Source organism: Empidonax traillii, unplaced genomic scaffold (genome assembly GCF_003031625.1).
Source record: "Empidonax traillii isolate 1590-97213 ecotype Southwest subspecies unplaced genomic scaffold, ASM303162v1 scaffold336:size770142, whole genome shotgun sequence".
In the NCBI taxonomy this organism is placed as follows: Eukaryota; Metazoa; Chordata; class Aves; order Passeriformes; family Tyrannidae; genus Empidonax; species Empidonax traillii.
In genome coordinates, this window is record NW_020955529.1 from 404163 (window position 1) to 431197 (window position 27035).

General features: G+C 38.1%; 1 protein-coding gene across 1 annotated transcript in view; it reads right to left on the bottom strand.

Annotated features, from left to right (window-relative positions):
* Positions 1-327: 327 nt before the first annotated feature.
* STK32B (serine/threonine kinase 32B) overlaps positions 328-27035 on the bottom strand; it is a 176947-nt gene continuing 150239 nt past the window's right edge. Inside the window, exons 10-12 of the mRNA XM_027891979.1 lie at positions 24210-24341; positions 23402-23466; positions 328-1969 (exon numbers count right to left, since the gene is read on the bottom strand). Of these exons, the coding sequence (XP_027747780.1) occupies positions 1831-1969; positions 23402-23466; positions 24210-24341 (336 nt within the window). The 3' untranslated portion in view covers positions 328-1830. The remainder of the gene's footprint in view (positions 1970-23401; positions 23467-24209; positions 24342-27035) is intronic.

Below are 27035 nucleotides of genomic sequence, written 5' to 3' on the forward strand. Positions count from 1 at the left end.
TGTAACTGGAAAACTTTACATGGAAAATGTTAATAGATTAGTGGTTCTGCTTACAAACATTCCATGGCTTTAGTCTGTATTACCTGATACATCATGGATCCTGCAAACATTTACTTATGAGTAGTCACAATAATTTCTACAGGATTACTCAAGTACATAAACATTTTCTTTCCAGGATCAAGATCCAGTTCAAGGTCCAAGATCATAGTGCATTTTGATTGGAACAGGACAATAGGTGTCTTCAGAAATTATGTGAAATATTATCCACTTCGGTCCTTCCCAAAGGAAACTAATGTCAAGGGAAAAAAAAATCATTATAAGAAAGGATGGACATGAAACAGTTTATTCTAGGCAATGAAATCTGTTCCTCTTATGGCCAGAGAAATTCTGCTCCTTTGCTTGGTCTTATGATTAATTCAGTCTGTGCTCAAATTAAACAAGTAGACCAACACCATGCTTGTGACAGATGCAAAATCTTTATCTTAGTACCTTTGTAAACTGCTTGTTGTTAATAGGAACACTATATCATTTCATGGAGTGATAAAAATCTGTATTTGTGAAAAAATTGTGACCAGAATTACATATAATGCGGAACAAAATTTTAAAATAGATTCAATTACAAAGCACTTTGTTCTGTAAAATATAGAATGGAAACAATACGGTAAAAATAGATTATTACAAATAAAATGTTTTTCACTTCCAAAAGCCTAACTTATTTTTTTAAAAGGTTGAAATGAAATTTGCTTACAGATGGTAACTCTTCAAAATAAAAGCACAATAGGACAGAATTAGCATGCATTTATTATCAAAATGTGGATGTACAATTTGTAAAATACCACAAATGTTTGGAATTGTGGGTGCTGATTTAAAAAAAAAAAAAAAAAGAAGAGATTTCATGTCAGCAACATTTTTACTAAAGTATGTTTCTTTCTATTCAAGATAGTTCTCATCAAGAATAGACCTAAAAACAGAGACAGACGTAAGTTTTTCACATTTTATAACACCTAACTATGGATCTGAGCAAATTCCCGTTTTTAGCTTTCCTTACTATGCTGTTTTTCAACTCTGGCTCATTGAGCCTATTGTTACAAAAAGAAAGGTCTTCCTATGCCATGTTACCATACATAACGAATGTGTCTGATCCTGCATCCACTAAAGTCACTATCAAAACTTAAACTTGGTCAGTTTTTGACATCTTTTACTACAAAGCAGAACACATGATGTTAAAGAACAGTGTGAATACACTCAGGCTGCAACTTTTTCAATGAGTTTCAGGAATTTGAATGAAATAAGCCTATATTTGGCCTATTTGACACTACATTCATGTATTTACATCATGTACATCTGTTATAAACTCAACAGCAGGTGCTCAGAAACAGCTGTTTCCAGCAGTTTCACAAAATTCCAAGCTGGACCATTTTAATTAATGGAGAGAGAGAGGGGGTAATGTAAAGCCTTCAAGATACATCTGGCCCCAGTACAAGGTTGTGTCTTGCAAGTAGCCAGGAATGTGGCAATCTTTGAGAGGCTGCCCAATGAATTGTTTCAAGTTTTCTTCCAGGATTTTGAAAACGAAAGTCACGCTTACTTAAAAAAACTGTATTTTGTTGCTGATGGTCATTTTTTCCAGTGGCAGAGTCAAAAGAAGAGCAGAGTTGTATGTGGAAAATCTCAGCCGCTGTGCTCTGTGAGTTTGTCCTTGGCTGGGGATCCTGTTTGTGGAGGGGTCAGACACTCCAGGATCCATGCAGTGAAGAAGGAATGCACAGAGAGGACCTTTCCTCACCCTGCCCGTGTGGAAGTGTGTGTGCTCCACAGGGCTGTAGCTCACTAGCTGCTGCAGCCTCTTGTACAGCCGTGTCCCAGCAAATTGTTGTTTCGTCCATCTTGGAGTTTCTCGTGGCTCTGAAGGGATGCTCTGCTGTCAATGCTGGAAGTCTGTCCACCTTGGTCCTGCTGTCTTCTTAATCTGCCAGACGTTAAAAACATTGATATAGCTGTTATGTGCAGGTAACTGTGTGGAATGACAGCTGTTCCCTGCCCTATGGATAGCCATGTACACCTGGGTACAAAACAGATTCCTGCACCATTCGATGTCTATTAACTGCTTGAGCTTTATAGCTGCCATTTCTTCTAAACACTGATGATTGCTTCCTCCTAAACATGTGCAGTTAGGTCTTGGTCAAATCCCACTCCCATTAAAGCCTGTCATAAAGAGCCAGCAGAGCAGAGTGTTTTCTCTGGCTTTAGCCCCTCTGCTCAGACTGTAACTTGGCAAAACCTCCACATAGGTAAGACTGATGAAGGATTTTGACTGGGCACACAACAGCAGTAAGTAGCTGCTCCCCTCTGCTATATTACAATGTTATCAGTAACCTTCATCAGTAAAAGAGAAAAAATCATGAGATGAAAGTATATTCAGGATTCCTCTTGTTATTACTTTGTTATTATATGTTATCATATGTTATTATATTTTATCAAAGCTTTGTAAGTGGTTTCAAGCAACAAAATCCAATGTTTGAAGACTGCAAAGTTTTCTACATAACAGCAACAGCTTTAGCAGCACCTGCAGTCCCACCAATCGTGTTATCATAGAGCTTCTCAGCTCTTCTGTTCTACAGTGTTGGCAACCTCTGTGATTTCACTGTGATTCATGTGATATTCAGTGTTTTCCTCCAAACACAGACACAGTGTAAGTACTTTCAAGAAGGATGTAAAAATTCATGAGGAAGCTATGAGATAGGGACCAGTTTTTTTTTAAAACATGCACAGCTGCTGTTTTGAAGACATTTTTCTCTGACTCTTTTCTCAAAATGGGAAACAGCTGTTGATGTATTCCTGAAAAAGGCACCAAGACTTAACACCAAAGACATTATGGAGGAAGCTCTTTGTTACAGAGATTATAAATGGTATATATGACATACTCCAAAAAAACCCTAACTTTGCAAGTAATATTGAATACATAAAAATTACTCATTAATGGAAAAGCATGCAAAAATTAAATTTTAAGGGTCAGTTTCAAAGGCTAAAATACTTCCAGGTGGCATAAAGACTATAGAGACAGTATAGTGAAGACTCAAAGACAATGTGAAGGGACATGAAAATTCTCTAATAGTAAAACAGAGAAATAAAGGAGGCTATTTAAAAATAATGAAAACACTGTCCAAAAACTTAAAAGCACAGACACAGGAGATGAAAAGCTGTCAGACAGACTGAAAAAATAACAGATTAGAGGAACAAATTTCTAGAAACATTTATCCTCATGGTAACTTTTTTCAAGTGCACCAGAAGTACGATGGCTACCATTGAGTCCACAGATTAATGTATGACTGAGTTAACAGAGGATAGCACAAAAAATATGAGTCTCTAGCTGAAAAGCCAATGAATTATTTTCATCGATGTTCATGCAAATGAGCTTAGGAGGGTTCCTTTCCTTATGAGAAATTTGCCCATCATCTCCAGTTAAACCGTCAGTCAAACAGCTTTAGAACCAGTTGTTTAAATTAACTGACGAAGCATCAATACAGTGGATTCTCACACAAGGACTTTAAGAAAATTGAAATATATATAATTTCTGCACAGCTGAATGGAGAATATAACTTACTCTTGAAATTGTCTTGGCACTATGGAAGACAGTAAATATGATGACTTTGTTTTTTTCTTGGTTTAGGGGGTTTGTTGGCTGTGTTTTGTTTGGTTTTTGGGGGGTTTTTAGTTGTTGTTGTTGTTGTTTTTAACAAGGGCTTCAAAAAAAAGATCCAGGGGACTACCAGGAGAGTAATTGAATTAGACTTGAGACTTGAAAGACCTTAGGGTCTGAGCTACTGGTACAAGACTGATATATTTGTAGGCATTGACTACAGTGCTTGGAAACTCATATTGCAAACTGTGGGTTGCAAACTTTGCAAACTGCTAAATAGTGAAGTGAGAAAAATGTTTGCTCTATGGAGACCTGAGGAATCAGTTCATTAGTATAAGATATGCAAGAGCTTTGTCCCTGAAATTGTGTATTTACTTTTTTCACAAAAAGCTGAAAAAGAAGGCATTTACTTTACTACTTAATTTAAAAGGGAAATAGGGATTCTCTCAATAACAATATGAAGCAAGAAAACACCACTTTTCTTTTTTTTTTTTTTGAGAACCACTCAAACTGGCACAAAGGCAGCATGCATGTAAGGAGCCTGACAGAGTTCAAAGAAGTGTTTGGATGATATTCGTGGGTACGTGGTGTGACTCTTGGGGATGGTCCTGTGAAGGTCTAAGGGTTAGACTCGATGGTCCTTTTGAGTCCCTTCCAACTCAGTATATTCTGTGATTCTGTGAAATAAAGCCCATGCTGACTTCAAGAGATACCACTGACCAGCCTCAAATCTTTCACTCTCTACAGAGGTTGTTAATATTGCTGATTTATTTCATTATTTTCTTTTATCCTGGTCCTACTCCCCAGGTCTACTATTGAAGCATAAATAGATTATGGGGATTTGGAAGTGCCAAAGAAATAGATTGCTTTAGCAGTGCTTCACTGCATTCCCTTTTCAGACGTTTTCATCTAGATTGACTACCTGTATTTACAAACTATCAAAGTAAGCAATAGGTTATTACCCTGCTGACATCGGGAAAAAAACCTGTTAATTAACTATTTAATAATTTATCAATCACTTTATTCAGTGTTTAAAATTACACTGAAGATTTCACTCTAGGGGGTTACTTATTATGGGCATATGAACACCTACTTACCAGTGCGCCCTTGGGGCTGGGGAACTGGACTAAGAATGAGGAGATGCTGATTCTGTTTCCACCTCTGTCAGCCTTTGGACAAATTACAGCACTTTTCTGTACCTCAACTTCCCTCTTGTTAAGTAGAGAAAAATATAGGTGGGGAAAGCTAAATGAGAATTATATTTGTCCAGAAATCTCACATTTGAAGCTCTAGCCATAAATCTCAACTGGATATGTTGTGGCTAAGAAAGAGAAATAAAAAGAACACTGAAGCTGTGTCTGGACTGATGAAACCTTGTATTCTTATCAAACCCATGCCTGCAGGAGATTTTTCTGGATAAACTGATGACAGATCATTTCACTAGTTTGCACTTGCAGCTCTCAATTAGGCCAGGGGTGCAATGAGCAGGAACACACCAAGCAGTGAGGAGCTTTGCTTGTAGTTGCACATCAGATGTTGAGGCAGCTGCTGCCAAGAATGATGGAAGCTGAGAGCTTTGTGCCTCTAAGTACTGCTCTGTGTCTCTCAGACCTGAATGAAACAGGGAATTACAGTCGGGTGTCTGTGATGATTAAGAAAAGAAGGGGACACATATAATCAAGCAAAATATAATTATGCTGTCTGTGTAATTATGCATATATACGTTATAGAACATACAAAAATTCAGAAGTAAAGAGAGCAGACTGGCTAAGAGCTAGCATGGAAAATCAAATACTGAACTGAAAAGACTGCTACAACTATGTCAGGCCAGAATGAAAATCACAAACATCTAATGAAACCCACTAGCAAGTTTGGAACCACCAGGGAATTGCGTACATCTCGACTTTGTTCACTAGATGAAGAAGAATACTCAAGTTTGTCTTTAGGCTGCTTAGTAGGATAAGTTCAATGACAAAGGATGAAAAGTTGCAGATTCAACATAACTGTCAAAATTTCAGGTTTGATAAGTCGTTCTCCCAAACAACTGCAGTTTCAGGGGAAAAAAAAAAAAAAAAAAAGGCAATTGGTCTGTATCTCTCTAGCTCCAAACTGCAGATAGGCTCAGGTCAAGACCCCAAAAAATCTCAGCACAGCTGCTGTGTGTGCGCAAGCAATCTCTTCACTTAAAATACTGGACTGTTACAGAACTGAAATTTCTCTCTTTTGGTGCATTCTTGATTCCTTGGTGTCAGATCTAGAGCAGTTTTCCATCAGGTGCTCTCAGCTTTTAAAAAATGCAAGTACTTTGACATGTTTCCTGTAATCATGGCAAAATAAATGCAGTCTGGGCCATTCTGTTCAAAAATGGCACTGGTGCAATAAATCATTTGTAGGAAGCTACTTCCCAGTGAATGACTTATCTTGCCTTTAAACTGGTGCAGCTACAGGCTGTGATAACTTGATAAAGGCCCAGGGAGAATAAATGGTTTGACAGGGACTTTGTTGTGGATTTGAACCAGATGCCTTTTCCTGTCCTGAATATTATTGGCTGAGAATAAAAAATAAAATGGAAGCTGTGGATGAAAAAGGTGAACAACTGGTTCTAGTCATTAGTCATATGGAACAAAAAAAACCTGCAGGGAAAAGACGATGAAAATGAGCTTGAACACTGTCTATTACATTTATTCCATTCATATTATTCCACAAATACATAAGTAGTCTCAGAGTAGTCTCACCACTTATGCTGGGAACTAAAAGTGGTTCTGCTGAACCAACAAAGAGAGAAGCTGAGTTTTTCTTCCCTTCACCATTGATCCATGCAATATTAATAGTGTGTGACACTGAGTGTTGAATAGACAACTCTGCAGCAGCGAGGCAGAAAGAGGCTGTACCAGCCACTACAAGAATGCATCAAGAACAGTAACTGAACCTCCAGTAAAGCCTTGGGCTTTGTCAGTATTTCTGGCAAAGAGAAAAAACCTGTGTGAGCCATGGAATGGTTTTTTAAGATTCATATTATATCAGTATTTAGATATTATAATAGAGGTCCTGCAGCATTGATTTCTGATGCTGGATCTTGAATCTGATATTGGTCAGTAGAAGGGAATTTGGTGAAGAGGGAAAAATTCTTGGTCCAAACCCCCTATAGCAGTACAGAGCAATGACATCAGGCTTTACAAAACATAGTTGCTGTGTTTGAGAGCCGTATGCAGGCTGTCACACTGCCTGTTCCTCTTGTCTGTTTGCTCAGTACATGATAACACCTTTATGCAGTAGATGTGCTTGTCAATGGGTCTTGCCAGACTGTCAGTGGGAAACTGAAGCCTCAGAAATGCAAGTTGTTCCAAAATGCTCTCAGCAGCCACTGAGAGGACAGAGTTTCTACTGACAAAAGAGACCTCAAGCCAGGCAGACCTGGCCCTCCTCTGAGACTCCCACACTTACCACATCATACAGGAAAATATTTTTATTATGGAAAATGTACAAGTTAAGTTTGCCAGTGTTGTAAATCAAGTGCCCTGGGTGAGGAGGAAAGAGAATGGTCTGAGTGGGCAGTGGATTTGCTTTCCCATTTCTAGGTTTAGAATTTTACCTTGGTCTCTTGATATTTCATACACTTTGCTGGAAAAAACAGAGGCTTTTGCTTTTGGTTTGGGGGAAAAGGATGACATAGTAAGATGAACTCTAGAAATTGTAGTTTTATTGTAGGAAAAATAATTATTAATTGAAACTTTTACATCCCTTCAAAGAAGCCCTCAGGAAGTGATAAATCTGTGGAATATTTATCCCAGATATTCTTCACAAGGGAGGGGGTCTGAGGTCGGAACAGATGAGGCATGTCTATGCTGCTTTTTGAAATTCATGAATCCTGGGGGGCAGTTTGCTAAATAGTTAGAAACTCCCCTCAGTAGTATGATTTAGCAGCTACCCAGAAACAATGCTGATGGTTTGTGCAGATGACCATGCTAGAAAGCTCATTCTGAACATGTCTGAATCAGAGGAGAAAAAATGACTGATCTGTCATGGGAAATGACTGTGCTCAGGAAGGAATGGTTTCATCTACATCTCTCTGATCATGTCACTGTGTTTTGTCTGCTGGAGCACAGACACAGAAGTTCCAAGGGGGATTTCAGAAAAATAGAAAAGGTTCTAATGTCTAAATCTGGTGGTTTTAGAGGATCAGTTAGTAAATACAGACTCTTTCAAAATGCAGCACTAAAATCTTTTCATTCCCAGTAGAAAAGATCTAGCAATGAGATTTTTGTGAAGTATTCAGTAGAAGCCAGAAAGCGACAGATATAGTCATTCTTTTGCTATATCTTGGTAATAGGAAAGAGAAATGTGGAAGTTATGCCATATAACTGAAATTGCAGGATATTTTGATGCTGCAGAGTGGTATAATGCTGTAGCAGTAGATTCCATAAAGTCAGAGGACCCTGACTGTAACAGTGTCTCATAGGAATCCTTGCAGAGCTGGGGACACCAAACAAATCTAGCCAAGATGGTAACAAGTTGTAGATAGCCAAGTCTGGAGTGCGATATCTTGTCCCTGAGGACAGGCAAGGTGTAAGTTTGGGACCCACTGCTATTGCCTACTATTTGTTTCTAATTTTAGTTTTTATTCGGTGTGGTAATGATGCATCAAAATTTATATCCAAACATAAGCAACAAATGCCTTGATCGATGAACCACACATGGTCAACAAGATTTCTTCCTCAAGGTGGTGACTCTTGAACTCTTCCCACCCTGCCACTGCCTGTCCTTGAACACAGCTAACTTGTCTTGATGATAACTAAGCACTATTTTACCAAATGGTCCAGAATTTGTTTCCTAAAGAAATGGAGATAGTTAGCATCTGGTTATAGCGCTCATCAGAACTTGCTTCACTGCTTGGTTTCACACAAAATAAAGATGAAATGCTGAACCCAAAGAGTTTGGAAAATTTATGGCACTCTGGAGTTCCACAAAGTATATCCCCACACATCTCTTTTATTTCCAGTCAAAAAGAGTAAAAAGGAAGACTTAATGGGACTTTGGAGTCTAACCATGGCAATAAGATTTGCTTATTGTGGAACAAGTACGGACTATATCCCTCTGTTCCTCACATTTTTAGTGGTTTTATGCAGAGAAACTTGTTCTAGAAAGAACAGAAATATTGAGACTGTGAAGACTCAAAAGACTCACACTGAGTGTGATAAAAAGTATGACCAGAAAGCTGCTGGGTAGCTTGAACTTTGTGTGGGTATAAGCATCATGAATCATGATATGTTTTGGTTTACATCTCTCATCCAAAGTGATAAGTGTTCAGTGGTAAGTAGGTGGTAGGCAGGTGAAAACTAACAATGTTGGTCATATCACCTCATTTTCTGCATCAGCTTACCCAGCAGCCCCAAAAGGACTCTCTTCCCTTGGCTTGACACTGAGTAAAAATATTCACAGTACCCACTATCTGTCATGCTTTAGCCAGGAAGAGTCACATCCCCAAGGTCATGCAAAACTTTATAATTTATAAAATCCCTTATTTAAGCTTTGTAGCAGCTCATGCACATTCATAAAGTGCACATACTACAAAATCAGGGAAAGTTTTTGGCAGTGTAATGTAGGTCCTGGAGTGTGCACATGTCCTTTTAAAGATAATGGGCTATATGCATGTGCATCTCATACTCCACTTTGAAAACTTCATCCATTATTTGTCCTCCATCATTTTAACATGAATTGCAGGCAGTGATTGTACAAATACTAACAACAGAGCATGATTTCTGGGACGATAAGCAGCTTGGCTTGTCATCTGGTTTTCCCTGTGGGGAATAAGAATGGCCTTTGATACATGGACACTTAATAATTTCCTGCCTGCATTTTTTAACGTTTCTCTTATTAATTGGTCCTTGCTGTGTTCTATTTTTGTAAAAATTGAAGATGCTGGCAGTATTTTACAATTGTGAGTGTCACTCATTCTCTTAAATCTCCATTATTCTGGTTACTAGTTCTCATTTGCCAGGTTTTCATTCAACTACATTTTTTAGTGAAAAGGTAAAAAGAAAGAAGTGAGCAAAGGATTATGGTGAAGTTACTTTTTAACTTAATAAGCAACTTGGGAAGAGTGTTTTCACTTTTCAAAATAAAATAACCAGAAAATATATTAGAAAGGACTGAAAATTCCTGTATTTGCTTTCTTTTTTTAAAAGTTAGCAAAAATAAGCCTATGAGTTGAACAGAAATTCAGACAATTTGCTTATTTTACACTTCCGTCCATAAAGAAGAAAAAACTAACATTTGGTCAGCGCAAATCTTAAGGAACAGAGTCGAGTCTCTGCCCAAATTCTATGAAATTCCCCAATTTGAAAATAACTGCTCTGATTTCATAGCACATAGCAGAACTAATTGATAATCCTGCATAAGATTAAGTTAGCTTGTAACCTGAATGTCTGAAAAAATCATTAATCCACTTCCCATTCCCCAGTGGTACCCAGGAGGGCTCTCGTGACGGGCAGCAAATAGGGTGCTGCATGGGAATGTGTTTTCTGTATTTTAGGCTTTGGTTACATTCGCTCCCAAAGGTAGGGATGGATGCCTGGAAGTTGAGTGGCACAGATTGCCTCTCACCCTTATGCCTAAACTCTCTAATCTTCAAACCAAAGTTGTTGTGTTCCAGCTGCCTATCAGGCAGCCTTTGGTCTATTCTAACCTCTGAAACATCAAGGGAATTGCTTCAGAGGGTGGTTTTGGCCTGGGAAAAATTATGCCAGGGACCATGCTAACAATGGGGCTGTATGGAAGACTGCTTGTATTCTGCCTTTAAAAACAGAAAAAAAATACAGAATAAGAAAAAAAATAAAATATAAGAAATGAAGGAAATAATTAAACACCTTAAAAATGAGGAACTGTGGAGACTTAATTAACTAAACCAAGTAATTATATAGCTAATTAAAACTATCTCAAAAGACAGCAGTATATAGCTAATGCTCCTTTTTTTTTTTTTTTTTTTTTTTTTTTTTTTTTTTTTTTTTTTAATTAAAAATTCCTCTTTACACCTACCAGAGGAACAGTAAGCATGACAGAGTTAATGGTGGGCTTTTCTTTTCTTTAGCCTCTGCACAGAGTGATATCAGAATACTCTCAGGGAAACAGAAATCACTGAAAAGTATGAATTTTCTAAGCATTTCTGAGTAAACAAAGAAGGCACAATCTTGCTCTGTGCCAAAGGAAGCTTGAAGCAGACCAGGTCAGATTTAAGGAGTGGCTGAAGCAAAGACAGCTCTCATCACTCAGCAACATCAGAGCTGAGTCACACAACTTCAAAGTGAAAATTAAAGGCTGTAAACTCAGATAATTTCCCCTTGCTCTGGAGTTTGTGTAGAGAACCAATATGTGCAGAGCAGCTTTAAATGAAACAAAATGCCCCCCTGTTGTGTTATAGCAGGTATGTATTTTGGGACACCAGGGTCCAAGTAGTAACTCCATCTAACCACTACCAAGAGTGGGTGTCTTGAGTCTTTAGCACTTCCTTGATAATGTTTACACCTATAACTTGTTTGTTCTTGCCCTCCTGCCCCCATGGTTAGGTACATACAGTCAAATGCAGCTGCCTCACAAGTGATGCCACACGAGATGCCCTGGATTATCTGACACAGGGAGAGTGGGCAGGACACAGAGCACTGTGCCTGTTGAACTGGAATTCAGAAATTAACTGAGCCTACAGTTGTGGGATGGATTTTATGCCAGATAACTGTAGACAACTGAAAGATTAGTTCAGACTCTCTCTACAGGCTCTCTCAACTCTATTCAACAATAGAGTTGAAACATAGATTAATTCCATTCTAAGTTATCTAACAGATCTGTCACAGATCAACCTTGGGAGATAAAGGTCTCTCCTCACTGAGCACTAAAGGAGCTTAAACTAAATAAATTATTTTTAAATAGGTTAGTTTAAAGGGTTGCGGGCTTGTTACATCTCCAGGTCTCTAGAAAAAGAGAGATACCTTTCCTTTATGACACATAGATTCAAGGCCCTTCCTTGTCTAGCATGGTGAGCTGTACAAGCTCACCACTCACTGCACTGCTTAGCAGAACCAATTTGCTTCTGGATTAGAGCTAATTTGCACCCACACTGTCGAAGTGTGCAGAAATTGAATGGTCCCATCAGTCTGTAACACAGCATATGCTGACAAACACTGCCAAGAGCTGGGTAATGAAATCACCAATGAGAACAGGGGTGCAATTGCCTGTTCATCCATGCAGACGTGCCTGTAGCGTATTTAGGTTCTGGCTCTGCCAGCAATGGTTTTTCTGCATGACTTGGGCTATATCTTGAAAAATACTTTGTCATCTAATTCCCATTTATTTCAGATACCTTTGGAAAACCTTGTGTACAGTGTGAGGGGTAGGAGTTGTTCTGCATCAAACCAGTATTTAACTCAGTCTGTCTTTGACCCCAAACATGTTCTCTTGGTACTTACTGCTCTGATAGAAACAGTCATAATCTCAGGTCTGTTTTCCTAATACACTGTGACATATGTGTTTGATATCTCAGTATATTACCAAGTAATTATTCAAATAACTCTAGTTTAACTCCATTTAAATTTAAATGACTCTCAGATTAAAAGTTATGCTTTATTACAGCTGAATGTGAAAAGTAAAATTTTGGAGGAACTATCCCCCTGTAGCACAGATGTCTTCTTGTACCACTGACACTCATGGCATTTACTCCCACCCTGTCCAAAAATCTTCGGGGAAATATGCTTAGAGTGCAGGTAATTGATTGAGGTTTGATGGTTCCTGCTGAGTAATTACACTCAGTAAATCCCTGTGAATATAATTTTCTATCAACCAGCAATTTATAATCAAACTTAATGGGTTCAGGTGCACATACAGCGTGAGTGACATGTGAAATACTAGTATGTGGAAGTCAAGTGGCAAATTTTGTACTGGATGCTGTAATATGTTGATCTGCAATGTCTTGAGATCTCAGGTTTACCCTGGGATTTGATAAAGCAAAATAAGAGTGAAGACATGAAGTAAATAAATGAAGAACCAAATGATGTGCAGTCATTTAAGAAAATGCAACTAAATCAACTGATTAAGACTAATATTAAAGCAATTTTTGGACTAGTAAAATACATACATCTTAGAAGTGCGCTATTGTCTGTTCAAGACCAGGTGCATCCTAAGCAATATCAGTCTTGTTCAGCCAGATTTTAAAATGTGAACTAGTTTTTCTAGTTTAGATATGTTTGTAGATCCAAATGTAGAAGGAACAGGAATGCATTTATGAATTTTTCCAATAATATACTGGTTATTAGGCCTCTTGGAACCATAAAGAAAAAAATTTCTTTCTATTTAGTTAAAATCCAGTTATAAAACTACAGGCATCTGCCCACAAATAAGGATATTTATGGGGGTAAGAACTCATTCTCAGGACAGACATTAATTTCCTAGCCTGCCTTTGGTGTGTGTCCTGAAGGATGTAGGCTCACCCTTTTGTTTAGCTATCAGCAGATGGATAGATTACAGGGGTTGCTTTGAAATACTTTGTTCCTTTTTTCTTCTGGTGAAAGTTTCAAGGTAAAGTGATCCTTTGAGTCAAGTCCAAATGAAATGTTCGGGGAGAAGGACAATTCTTCTGCATCTAGAGTTACATCTATGTTATTCTCAGCCACTGCCATCCCCACAGAGACCCTGGACCTCAGGGCAGGAAGATTTTACAAAGGAGCTAGAGTGAAGAGGCCTCTTCACAGACAGTAGCTCACAGCAACAAGCATAATTTTGCTAATGGACTGAGAATTTAAAGACAAACAATGTGATGACTGTGAAATGCCTGGAGCCTGAGCAATGATGGTGATGTGTTTGTCTGCAGCTCTGTGGCAGTGAACTGGTGTGACAGATTGCCACAGCAGAGCAAGATTGGGCAGAAGGGCAGCCAGCCATCACTGAGATGTGGCCATTCAATACCACTTCATTTCTTCTCTTTGTTTTTCATGCCTCTTTGGTGCTGAGAAGAGTATCCTGGTTTAGAGGTGATTGAGGAAAAAATTAACAGTGACAACCTATTTGTGTAGCAACAGCAATTTCCTTTATGTGGCATCTCTAACTGGAACTGCAGCTCCATGGGGGCCATCTGGTCGATGCTTTAAGAGTTCAGGTACGTAGAAAGCTGTACTGGGTTTGTGTGGCAAGGTTTTGGCAGTGGGATACTACAGGAGTGGCTTCTGTGAGAAGCAGTCAGAAGATTTCCCCATGTGTGACAGAGCCAACACCAGCCAGCTCAAAGATGGACCCATCACTGCCCAGGGCTGAGCCCACCAGCAATTGTGGTAGCACCCCTGGTATAACACAGTTAAGAAGGGGGTGAAAAAAACCTCACAGCTCAGGAGAGGAGTGAGAATATGTGAGAGAAACAGCCCTGCAGACACTGAGGTCAGTGCAGAAGGAGGGGGAGGAGGTGCTCCAGGTGCTGGAGCAGAGGTGTCACTTCAGCCCATAGTGCAGGCCACGGTGAGGCAGCCTGTGAAGGTCCAGGGTGGAGCAGAGATCCACTTGTCCAGGTCCTGGCAGAACCTGTGGTCCCACAGAGAGAAGACCCCATGCTGGAGCAGGTTTGCTGGCAGGATTTTGACCCGATGGAGGACCCAGGCTGGAGCAGCCCGTTCCTGAAGGACTGCATCCCATGGAAGGCACCCACCCTGGTTCATGAAGAACTGCAGTATGTGTGAGGAAACCCACACTGGAGTAGGGGGAAGGTGTGAGAAGGAAAAAGCAGCAGAGACAACGTGTGATGAACTGACTGCATTCTATGTCCCCCTATGCCTCTGTCATGGAAGAGGTAGAGTATTTGGGAAAGAAGCTGAGCCTAGGAAGAAGACAGGGATGAGGGAAAGGTGTTTTTAAGATTTGGAGTTTAATTCTCACCACTCTACTCGTTTCTTTTTATTGGCAATAAATCAAATTAATTTTCCCCGAGCTGAGTCTGTTTTGCCTATGATGGTAACTGGCAAGTGATCTCTCCCTGTCCTTATCTCGACCCATGAGCCTTCTGTTATATTTTCTTTCCCCTGCCCAGCTGAGGAAGGAAGTGATAGAATGGCTTTGGTGGGCACTTGGCATCCAGCCAGGGTAAACCCACCACAAAAGCCAGTCTGGCTCTGCCTAATTATTGGGACCATTTCCAGACTGGAATATGCATCTAGAAGTAGGCAGGTTCAACCCTACCCTTCTCAAAGTACCAGACTTCCAGGAATCATAGCCTATGAGTTGCCAGGGAACAACCACAGCCTGCACTCACCTCTCTGTGGGCTCATCTCTCTCCATCTATTTCTTATGCAAGATTTCTCTGCCCAAGTCCAGAACTTAGATGCACAAGAAGTCTGGTTAACTGTGCAGCTCTTTCATTCCCTGAAGGGTGGATCCCCCAAAAGCAGACTGACCTGGGAGTTGTGCTTGCACAGCATAATTTTCATACTGTAGCTAATCATCAAACCTCCCTACACAATGTGTGGGAAAGGTGGGTAACACAGGCCTAACACAGAGATCCCCAGTAGCCACTCTATTGAACAAGTCATCTAGGCTGGACACTAAGGTGCATCCACAACAGGAATATGTATTGTGCCCCAGATAGGACACAGGAAAATTATCTCAACATGAGAGGTCTTCCTGGGGAGTGAGGCATGTACCCTGAAACACAGCAATGGACAATCTAAATCTTAGCTAAATCTCTTACTGCCCTAAGTTTACCTTTCTTTTCCTATTTCCAAAAGGATGCATATACACATACTGCACGTATGCATACACACACACACACACATATATGTACATATATATTTCACATATATATATATATATTTTACCGTGCAACCGTTGTGCGTTTATGAAGACTCTCTAGGAAAATGGAGACCTTGTAAGCAGTGAGAAACCATGAACACAGCGGCTCATTTCAGACACTAGTGCATGTTGAAGAATAAGCCAAACGGACACAAAAGTCAGCTGTGGCATATCCCACTCACTTCCGAATTTCAGACTTCCCAAACCAATGAGCGCAATCAGAAATTTCACATCTTGTGGACCTTGATGGATTTTCTCTCGTGAATTTCTCTAATCCTTTTCTGAATATTTTTGTATGTTTAGTATCCAAAGCACCAATTGGCAACATGCTGCATTGCACAAAAGAAAATCATGATTTGTTTTCTTTTAAACCTGCAGCGTTACCACAAAGAGTGCATAATCATTGCTTAGTCATCTTAACAATAAGTTTTATAACACATTATTTAGTCAGTTTCTGTCTTTTCAGTTGCCTCTTTTATGAGTTTTAATTAGTTCAAGTCTTAAATCCTTCAACATGACCCATGCCACAGTCCTGGCCGATTCTGGTTTTTTTGCAACCATTCTAATTCCTCTGTAACTTTTTTGAGATAAGGAAGCAGAACTGTACACAGAATGGAAGATGCAAGTATATGAACATATACCTGTATCCACATAATGACATCCATCATTTCTCTGTTTTTGCAAATTTTTTGCAGATCTTAACATATCAACACCTCTTTGTCTTCCCCTAAGGATTGTGCTATCCACAGTCTTTTCAAACTCTCTGTCCTTCATAACTGAAGCTAATTTTGAATCTATTGTTCTAAAGGTAAAGTTTAGATTATTCTCTTCATAAGGTATTTGCATGTATCAGTACTGAATTTCAGCTGCCATTTTCTTACCCTGCAATTCAGAACCGTTGTTATCATCTACTGCAGCTCTTTGATGACAGATTTAGTTTTGACTACTGTGGTGTCATAAGTAAACTTTGTCACCATTCCCCTCCTGTTCCAACTCATTTAGCAGATACACAGACATTCACAGAGTGAATGGCAATAATAGTGTTATCTCATTACTGGTTTGTTTCTGCATTGCTTCAGCAACTGGCCCCAAAATGCTTTCTTAAAACAGCAGGAGGAGTTCAGTCTTCATGACTCATTCTTAATTTACAGAGACTCATAACAAGTGAGAATTTATGCTAGTGCAGGACATGAAGAGAGATGAAGAGAAATCATGAAATAATTCCCTATGGCAACGGAACAGTCATGACCTGTTATGTAGCCTTTATTTATCATATATATGATTTGTCCCATGTAACCTGTTAAAAAAATAAAATATATGGTACTCGGAATGATGCAGTTTTTGTTCCTCTCCGAAGTCTGAGATGTACAAATGAAGATTTATCTTTTCTCTGCCTCTAAATTGACTTCCAATTAGTTTTTATGGGGTGTATTTCTGTTTGGTTTTCTGTGAATAGAAACTAATAGCTGGCCTCTAGTGTTGAGGATCTGCATCTGTTATCCTGATCCTTCCAGGACCACATTCCAGTATAGAGAATGCTCTGAAATATGCAACCCCAGGAAAACTTTCATTCCCAAAGTTGGATGTCCACTTGGAGAAATGCCATTAAAATGGTGCAAATTATGATACAAAAGTTGCTTGGGAAAACTTTATTCCTGGAAGACATTGAAAATGAGGTTCCAGATGCTCAGCCTTTTTTTTTCTTTTCCTTTTTTTTTTTTTTTCCTCTCTGAAACTGTGAAGGGAACATGTTATTGAAACAATGGCTCTTGTATGACCACTCTTTTCTCAAAAAAAGAGTGAATGTTAAGGTATACCAATAGCAAAATTACCAGCCTGGAGCTGCTATGCTCACACATTCAGGCAGCTTGGCTCACTAAGAAGAGAGTGACATTTGGAGTGGTAATTCTAAGCCAGTAATAATGAGTAGGAACCAAAGACAGATATGAAAGGGCTTGTGTGAGCAAGCAGCAGTTATTACTGCCCAAAACCAAACCAGGTTCAATCATGTTCAGAAAGGCATCTTTCTAATTAGGTGAGATTGCAAGAGCAATCTCCAAAAGCAGACATATCCATTACAAAAGGGACAAGAAAGGGTCAGTGAAGAGAGGTGCAATCACTTGAAATGCTCACAAAGCATTTACACTTACAATTCAGGTTTTACACTGAATTAAGGTCAGCAGAAGTAGCAAGAAAAGAAAAATTGTACTGTAGCCTCATGCAAAAAGCATTCAGATATTAGGAGGATTATGATAATATAAATAGCTCCAGAGACACTAAGTGAAATAAAATATCTATTAAGAAAAGTACATTCAATGAGGTATACTGCAAATCATTATGAATATTCAATTTCAATCAAACTAAAAGGCAAGAGAGCACTCAGGGACTCTGCATTTGAACCTAAAAAGAGAATTGAAAGGAATGCAGAAGGATGAAAAAGAGAGAGATAATAAACTTGATCTTGTAAAAAATGCACAGAATATTGACTAAGCTTTTCACCTATGATATGGACAAAATCAGACAACATGATTTTAAGCATCTTAATATGTCTCCTGCCCTCCACCTTTGCTGTTTATTCTGGGAACAGAGAGCTTTCTGTTCACCTAGAGCTGTTCAGTACCATGTAGGAGACAACTAAGCATGGCAAACACTAGGAATGATAGTAGGAGAAGAAATAGTAATGTGCAGCAGCCAATTAACTGCTTCAATTTTTGGCAGATTATTTTTAGTGTTGTGGCATTGAACAAACCCTGTGAAAAGGATTAAGGTATACCAGTAGCTTAGGAAAGAGGCAAGCCTGTTCAGATCAGTAGGCAGCTGAATATCATAACAATGCTATCGCAGCATATAAGTATTAAGTAAAAAAACTCCAAAATCATTAATAGTGTTTAGAAAGTTTTCACTGGAACTGTTAAAAACATGGATATTTTTTCTAATCAGTTCATTACATTTCTTAAAATAGTTTGGCAGAATTATAACCCATTTTTGTGTACATTGGATATATGAAATATATATTCTACTCAGTAAAAGTTGGATATATGATTTGATTTTCTTTAACTGGCTGATAATTTTGATTAAGTTTGTGAAGCATCTAACTGAAGGATTATTCTGCCTAAGGAGCAAATATTTCCTGTGTTTTCTTCTCTTTTCTTAGTTCTCTCACATCTTTAATCTTAAAGACATCTTTCAAGGAGAAGAAGAGGCTCAAGAACCACAAAGTTATTCTACTGCAAGCAAATACTACGTCTATTTCTTAATTTCTGCTTAATTCAGGTTTTGAACATTAATAAATAAATGTAGTTGTATGTGAAGATCTGCTTAGTGATAACAGCAAAATAATCTGTCTTTAGCTTTTTAATAAATCTGTGAATGGTGTGGCTTTATCCATACAACTTTTTCCCCTGTCAAAAAAAAAAAAAAAACAGGAAATAAAAATTGAAAATGTAGTCTACACCTTCTAAATGAGATCAAGTTCTTCAAAAACTGCTGGTAAAGTCTATGGGAATATACATTCAGATACTGCAGAATGTTTGGTGCTGCATTTCTAGATGTAATGAATCATCTATTTGCAGAAATAGATTTAAAAACCAAAAAAGAGTTATTTTGTCAGCAAAAGGAGCCAAACAGATACCTTCAGATCTACTTCAGATCATATTTTCCAGAAAAACAGTGTGTGGACCACTTTGGTATCACAGTTTATTTACCTTATGTGTTCAAAACTAAGATATTACACTGACATTTTTAAGGAAATAGAAAACATTTCCTGCACCACTAAAGGATTTTCTTATGTTATTTTACTTTGGATCAAGATAGTGTGTACCCTTTTCTTAAAGGTACTGGAAGATAATGTCACTGTGGATAGATGCCATACCCCCATGTCATATCAAAAGACACACACACACACACACACCCACACACACCCACACATGTGTATTTTAATTTGTGGGTCACATTGATTGAAATATTGATATTAATAAGAATAAAGTGTAGCGACACTTCAGCCACTCTGCTACCTGAAACACTAGAAAAATACAGTCAAGGTAAAATCTGCTTACACTGTAAGGGATTTCTTTCTAGATGTTTAGTGTTTTCCTGCACAGATGAAGATGCAGGTTTAAAGTTCAGGAGAGTTAACTGTTTTACATGGAGTATTTTCAACTCATTAATATTGCTCATCCCTAAAGCTGCTCCTGGTCTGCTATTCCATTATTTCAAGCTGTATATGAGTGTCCCAAGAGGAAATTACATTGGGGATGGAAGATGAAAATAATCCAGATTCAGTTTTCTTTAACCATTTTATTAAAAAAAATGATGTATCATCAGAACAACTGCTGATGAGGATCACATAAAAACTCTGGAACACTCAGTGCTTATTTTGCAGGCATATAAGCAATGTTTCCTTCAGATTTCACAAATTTCCCAGACAGTTTTATAGGATTAATAATAATGAGAACATGCCTAGCTAAACTGAAGCACAGATCTACACCTGGACATCTCTTCTATAACTGCCAGTTTTAGTACACAGGACAGTCCTTTGCAGTTATGCAAATCTTAGGAACCTTGTTTTGTTTCATCTACTGTGAACTTCTTTGTTTGATAGAGTTGTTTTCTGTTTCAGAGAAACTGGGAATTGTCAGCATTCCCTCCCCTCCTCCTCATCTCCCCAGTGAATTCTGAATAGTACCAATACTAACAGAAGATGCCACATGATCCATTGCTGATAATCACTGACTGCATGATTTTGTCCAGGAAGGCCTACACAGTTAAATCCAATATGCAAGGAAAACAGCTAATATTATAGCTCTCAGTCCTCCTCTCAAAATTCCTATTTTAAAAATACACATCTGCTCTATCATTCTGCAGTGTGCAACTATATATGACATACTACTTGTTTTTAATTTTTTTAGATCTTTCATCCTATCTCATTGCTCTCCAATCCATAGAAATTAGCTACATATTTAAAATACAGTTCAATCAAATAAATTGCATTCAAGAACAACATAAGACTTACCAAAAAGGTATGTTTACTGAATTCTGCTAGTAAAGACATCTGGAAAAATGTCAGCCTTTTTAATTAAGCCTAATCATTCAAAACCTTGGCTTAGCTAAAATGAAATCTGTCTTCCTCATGCCACTCATCTTGCTTAAAACATTCCCATAAATGCTAGTTTCCAATTCTTAAATGCAGAAAGCAGTAGAAAAATGAAAATGCACATTCTGTCTTTGTCATCAGTAAGTGAAACTATTAAGTTACTTCATTCTATCTCTTTTTATCCTAGTAAGCCTTTTCTCTACCTCCCCCCCCTCCTCTTGTCTGCAATCTAAGAGTTTCTGACAGTCTCCTGATCTTCTTGGCAAGACAGTAAGTATGACATATTGCAAGACTTGCAGTGTGTGTTGCAGGATGAAAGACATATAGAGGAAAAGAGGCACAACCTTCTAGTGTCAGCAAGGCATTCAATAAAAGCAGATTCTGCTTTTCATAGCAGATATTTTACAAGTATTGGATTGCAAGATGTTGTGGAACTGGGATGGTTAACATAACATAATCTAACATACTACTACCTGACTTTATGTGGCTCAGTTGGAAGTGTCTCAATTTTTTCCTTGAATCCTTTTAGTTTGAGGAGCATCATCTTTTCCCTTGAAAGACATGCTAATTTTTTGATTTACCTTTTTTAGGATTTATGTAGTGTTCTGTGACACTGAAGCAAGCTGAGCAGAAGGCTTAAGTTACAATAAAATGTAGATTTTTGTAGCTGAATATAATTAATATCTAAGGAAATATGCAGATATTTCCAACAGTTGGACTAAAAGCAATTCAGCTCTATTTAGAAAAACATGGAAGAATATTGAAACTTCTGTCTGCCTTAATCTGAGACTGATTTAAAGCCCTGCTTGAGACTGACATTTCCCCTAATGATACAATCACGTATTAATAGGTATTGTGTTTGTAGGAACAGTTCACGTCTTTCAGCATCTGCAGCTGTTCCTAAGAACTTGATCAGCTGTATGGCTTTGGAAATCCATGTAAGCACAGCCCCAGCCTCTACACACGGTCTTGAGGACATATAAAGGTTAAGGAAACCCACCATGAATTACTCTGGTGTATACTGTGTAGCTTCTTCTCCCTGGTATGATGAAATCTGTGCCTGTCATTGCTCTTACTTTGTTCTCATTAACTTGAATTCATTTTGCACTTCAAACGTTTGAACTCCATTTCACCCCTTATTAACATTTTTGTCTTTGAAAACTACTACAGCAGTCTCTCCCTGTCCTTCTTAAGCTCTAATACAATTTAAAGAAATTATTTTGATTTAACTTTACACAATGCATGATCTGTTGTAGGTCAATGTAGATCTGTTGTCAAAGCCAGTCAAAGAATGACTAAAACACATGTTTTTTTGGATGAAGTGCATGTGGTTTATCTTTTGCTTCCATTTTGCTTGTGCTCCATTTAAAATTCTCCTTGATCTCTCATCAGCGTGTCAGAATTCTTTATAGCTTGTGTTGTTACTGTAATTGTGCAACATGAAACAAATGAAAAAAATGTCCTATGTAAAAAATATTTAAGAATAGCACAGTAAAATTATGCCAAGAGAAACTGTTCAATGCTAGTGAACACACCTAATGAGATTTTGAAAGTGTTTTACAAAATCGGGTGTTTTAGCTTTCAAAAATTCCTGGATATTAGATTTTCTTGATACATGACTGTAATAGGTGAGAGACTAGTATCTGAAAAATAACTAGTTGTATGGACAACTTCTTGGAAACAATTAAATTGATTTATCAATGTAATTTTTTTCTAATCTTCTTCTTACGGTCTTAATAATCTTGATTTTTGTGAGTTAAGTGACAAAGTTGAAGCATTCACTAGTTCACTGATACCAGAACTGATTCAGAGGAGTCTTCCAAGACCCTTCTGAAAGCCTTCTATGGGCTGACTTGGTCTTGCTTCTCTTGTTTATGGTTCTTACATAAACACATGGCTTTCTTGTGCAAAATAACATGAAAAATCTGTTGAACCTTCCTTTTCTTTGTAATTCCTCACTGTAGTTTCTGTGAGCAGTCAGTATAAGGCATAGACATGTCCCACAGATTGTAACAGGACAAAGGGGATGATATTCTGTGAACTGTGCAAAGTTGACAATCCCTTTCCCAGTTTTAATTACAGAAGAATAATTACCTGCATTGTAAGCACTAAGCCACAATTTTTTAATTAATTTCTAACATTTCACAACTCCATTAGAAAAGCTTGCATATATAATTAGGTCAAATAAAACCACAGAATATATTTGATCAAAGACACAAACAGCTGCATCTGGTAATACAAAGGGGGCCCATAATGGCTGCAACTCAAATGCAGTAAACTCTGAGAAATGCAGTATACTAATTGACCAGGAAGATTATTGACATCCTTGGGAATCAGACTTGCACTTCTATGAATTCTGGCTGACTCTTAAATCATAAGTTCTCACTTCATTTCTGACACAGGTTTAATATTTAGCTTTGTTGAAACAGCCAATGTTGAATTCCACTTTTTATGTGGTGGGGAAGTACAAACAGTGTCTCCAAGTCAGAACACTGCAGTTTATATCATTAAAATTTCATGAGTTACAACTTCCCTTGGTTTTGTTTGAGCTGTGAAAAGCAGCCCTGTATACTGTATTCCTTTGCTTAATTGCTGACAGTTTCTCTGGGGAGTGTCAGTAACGTTTAGTGTATATTTCCAACATTAATCACAAGGTCTTCTGCTTGCTTTCAGAGATGGAAGAGCTGCAAAACCATCACACTAGAGACTAAGATGAAGAAATCAATGGAAATCCAGTCTTTTAGGCTCTGCTGCTGTGATCATTAATCACTTTCCCTTACACTGGGAGAAAAAAAAATAGTTCTCAATTTAATTTTAGTACGGAATGCTAAAGAGGCATTAAAAAATGCACTTACTTCTCTCTGTTGAATATGATGAATTCTTTTCTAACGGTTTCCAAGCACTGCTGCAGGTGTACATTCTTTAAAAAACAGCATGAATAGGTTGATTAAAAAAGATGGGGAATCATAGACAAAAATCACAACATGAGAAACAACACTAAACAAAAATGCTTATGAATGAATACTATCAAGAGGCATTTCAAAGACTTGTCAAATTGGGCTGTGATAGTGCAATCAATCTTTCATTCTTTTGGAAGAAGTTCCCCACAAAGAATTCCTGAGAATTTTTACATCTGATAGCTCTAGGAAGAACAGCTTGCATGAGCATTCAAAATCATTAGGAGTAGCAACATAATTTATAAAACCTCGCTGAAATGAAAATTTAAGTCTGGAAATTATTATTAATCTTTTCAGTATTTTAAACTGCTCATACAATATGTCTTTCTACATGGGAAAGACTGGAAGAGACAGCTTTAACACATCTATAAATAACAAGCCTTTTCACTGCATAGTTTTCATTTTTGGTACTAGCAGTGAAAAAAATATTCCTTGTATCTATTTGTCTATGTGTGGGAAGTGCATTTGCCAACTGGCAACACTTTTTCATACTTTAAATGAGCATCTATGATAATCTTAAAAATAATCATAACTTCAACAGGTTGTTACTATTTGACTAAAATAAATGGTTGCTTTTTATCTTGCTTTAGAGATGGTTTATGCTCTAAGTTGAATGAGAGAAAGGTTAAGTCAATTTTCAGAGGTAATAAAACTGAACTTAACTGAGTTTGCCTATGAAAGACTGCAGTTGCAGTCCCCAGCTTACCAGTGGGCAGGTTTCCTTAGCTCCATCTTTGGATTTGTTTTTGGCAAGTCGCTTTTTCTTTTTATGGAGAGGCTTGGACTCTAAAATCATTTCTTCAAGTTCAAATGTGGGATCACAATTCAGTCTTCCTTTCTGGTACAAAAGGATTCAAAGTTACTCTCCGAAGCATCATTGTGGGTTTTTAGTTTGCTTGGCAAGTGTTAATAGCATTGATAATGAACCAGATTCCCAACCACATCTGTAAAGTGAAAACTGTCTTTTTTAGGCCTGAAGTGATACTTGAAGTTTAAATGAGGGAGGTAAGATAAAAATAATATTGTAAAGCAAGTATAAGGAGTTAGATCCTCTTCCTAGTTATGTGCAGATATACTCCTAGAGTGACTACAGTTATGTTACCTTGGCAAGACAGATTAATTTGGCCCAGGGTCTTCATCAAAATATCAGTTAGTGCTATAGAACATAAATGGCATCTGTAATAATGCAGGAGGGAGGGGGAGCATTTCTAACACCTCACTTGTTGAAATCTCATTTTCTGAAATGTTACAGTGGATTCAGTTGCCTAGATCCTGTCCATGAGAGCAGAGGATGGAGCAGGCCTTTTTAAGTTAGTAGCATTTATATAAAAAAATAGTTCCCAGAATCATAGAATACCAGGTCAGAAGGGATCTCAAAGATCATCTGATCAGACCTTTCTGGGCAAAACCATGGTACAGAGTCTGGACAAGATGGCACAGCAACCTGTCCAGCTGAATCTTAAAGGTGTCCAATTTTAGGGAATACACCAGTTTTACGGGGATACTATTGCAATGGCTGACTGTTGTCATAATGAAAAATTTTCTTCTTGCATCTAGTCAGAATCTCCCCAGGAGTAACTTGTACCCAATACCCCTTGTATTTTCCATGTGAGTCCCTGTAAAAAGGGAGTAAGTCTCTGTCTTCTTTGTAGCCACCCTTTAAATACGGGGACATGGTGATAAGGTCTCCCTTAAGCATTCTTTTCTCAAGGCTCGACAAACCCAGTTCTCTCTTTCCTGTTATAGCTGCTTCCCAACCTGATCATCTCTGTGGCCCTTCTCTGGACCATCTCCAGCCTGTCCACATCTTTTTTGCATATTGAGGACTTGTCAGCTGTGGCCTGACAAGTGTTGAGCAGAGTGGGATAATGACTTCTTTATCTCTAGTGGTGGTGCCCTTGTTGATGCAACTCAACATCCCATTGACTTTGCCACAGAAGCAGAACCCTGTTCCCTTATACTGATCTTGCAGTCCACCTGGACCTCCAGGTCCCTTGCTACATACCTGCTCCCTAGGTGGCCTTATGTGGCCTGTTCCTTCCCTCCCACCCTGTGCTACAGCCCTGGACTATGTTTTCCCAAGTGCAAGACCTTACACTTGTTCTTGTTGAACTTCATAAGGTTCTTAGCCACCCCTAACATGGGTCTTCCTACAGGATGGCTTGATCCCATCATCCAGATCCCTTATTAAGATACTAAACAATGTTGGGGCCAATATCGATCCCTGAGGTGCAACCTGTCAGCCAGTTCCCCACCCACCCGTGGACCACTTGTATGTTCCGTAACACACTGGTTTCTCCAGGAGGAAACTGTATCAACAGCCTTGGAGAAATCCAGGTAGACAATGACCACCACTTGCCCCAGATCAAATGAGCAGGTTACATAGTCATTGCCATTTGTCAAGTACAATTTGTCCTTGGTGAGTCCATGTTGGTTTTTCCCAGTTATGTGCTTCATTCTAATGTATTATGCTTTTTCTATTCTATCAAATCTGTTATGAGTTTTCTTACCCGTTACACACATTACTTAAATATTCTGGCTTCTCCATAAAAAAAAATGTTATGTTAATATGTGATGATTGAACCAAATCTTAAGATTCTTTGTTATATCAGGAAGTCCTTTTTTTCAGCAAAATGATTGGAAATACCATTTCTATGTGGTCATTTTCTTCCTTGGTTCTTCTCAGATTCTTGCTTAGGCCTTTTCAAGTTCTTGATTCTTTCAAATCTTTTCAACATAAAAGTTTACAGGAACATAATTTATGCCTAGAGTTGTTTTGATGTGTTTTTTGGTTTGGTTTGGTTCTTTTGTTTGTTTGTTTGTTTAGTTTTGTTTTTGATTTTGATTCTACTCATTAGTGCAGTAAAGCCATGCTGTGACAATATTTTCAGTGAACTCTTCCTCTCCTATTTAGGGATAAGAGCCAGAATGCTATGAGCAGAATATCTGTGGTTCAACTGAACCAAAAACGTTTTTAAAAAGTCACAGCTTGGCATCCTATTTACTGGATCAGTGTTTTGCTACTCCTGTGATCGGAGTAACTTGAGTTCCTTCCTTTGCCTCATTCTCTCAAAGCACTTATAAAAAATTAGCAAGCAATTTGAGTTGTGTGGTGGAAAATGTTAAAAGCAATCTGTTTTCCTCTGAGACTTCTGAGAGTTCAATCACACCATTGTCACTGTCAAGGTGGAGGTACTAAAATAAGTCATCTATAAATGACAGATATTTTTAGTAACCAAAGACATTAAGAAGTAAAATCACATCAGAAACTACTTGTATAACTTGTGGTATGGTGCAATGAAACATTTAATTTAGAGATCAGTCCATCATTTTTATTCCTAGCAAATTCTGTGTACTCAAAGTGTAATACTGAGATATCTGATGCCTTTTCCTGCATATTGTTCAGCTGGCTTTAGTAAAATGTATTTTGTTTTTATTAATGCAGGTTTAGAGCTTATTTATATTTAGTAATAAATGAATAAATAATTCTTTAGGTTTCATCAGTATCAGTTCCTTCCCTGAGCATGCATAA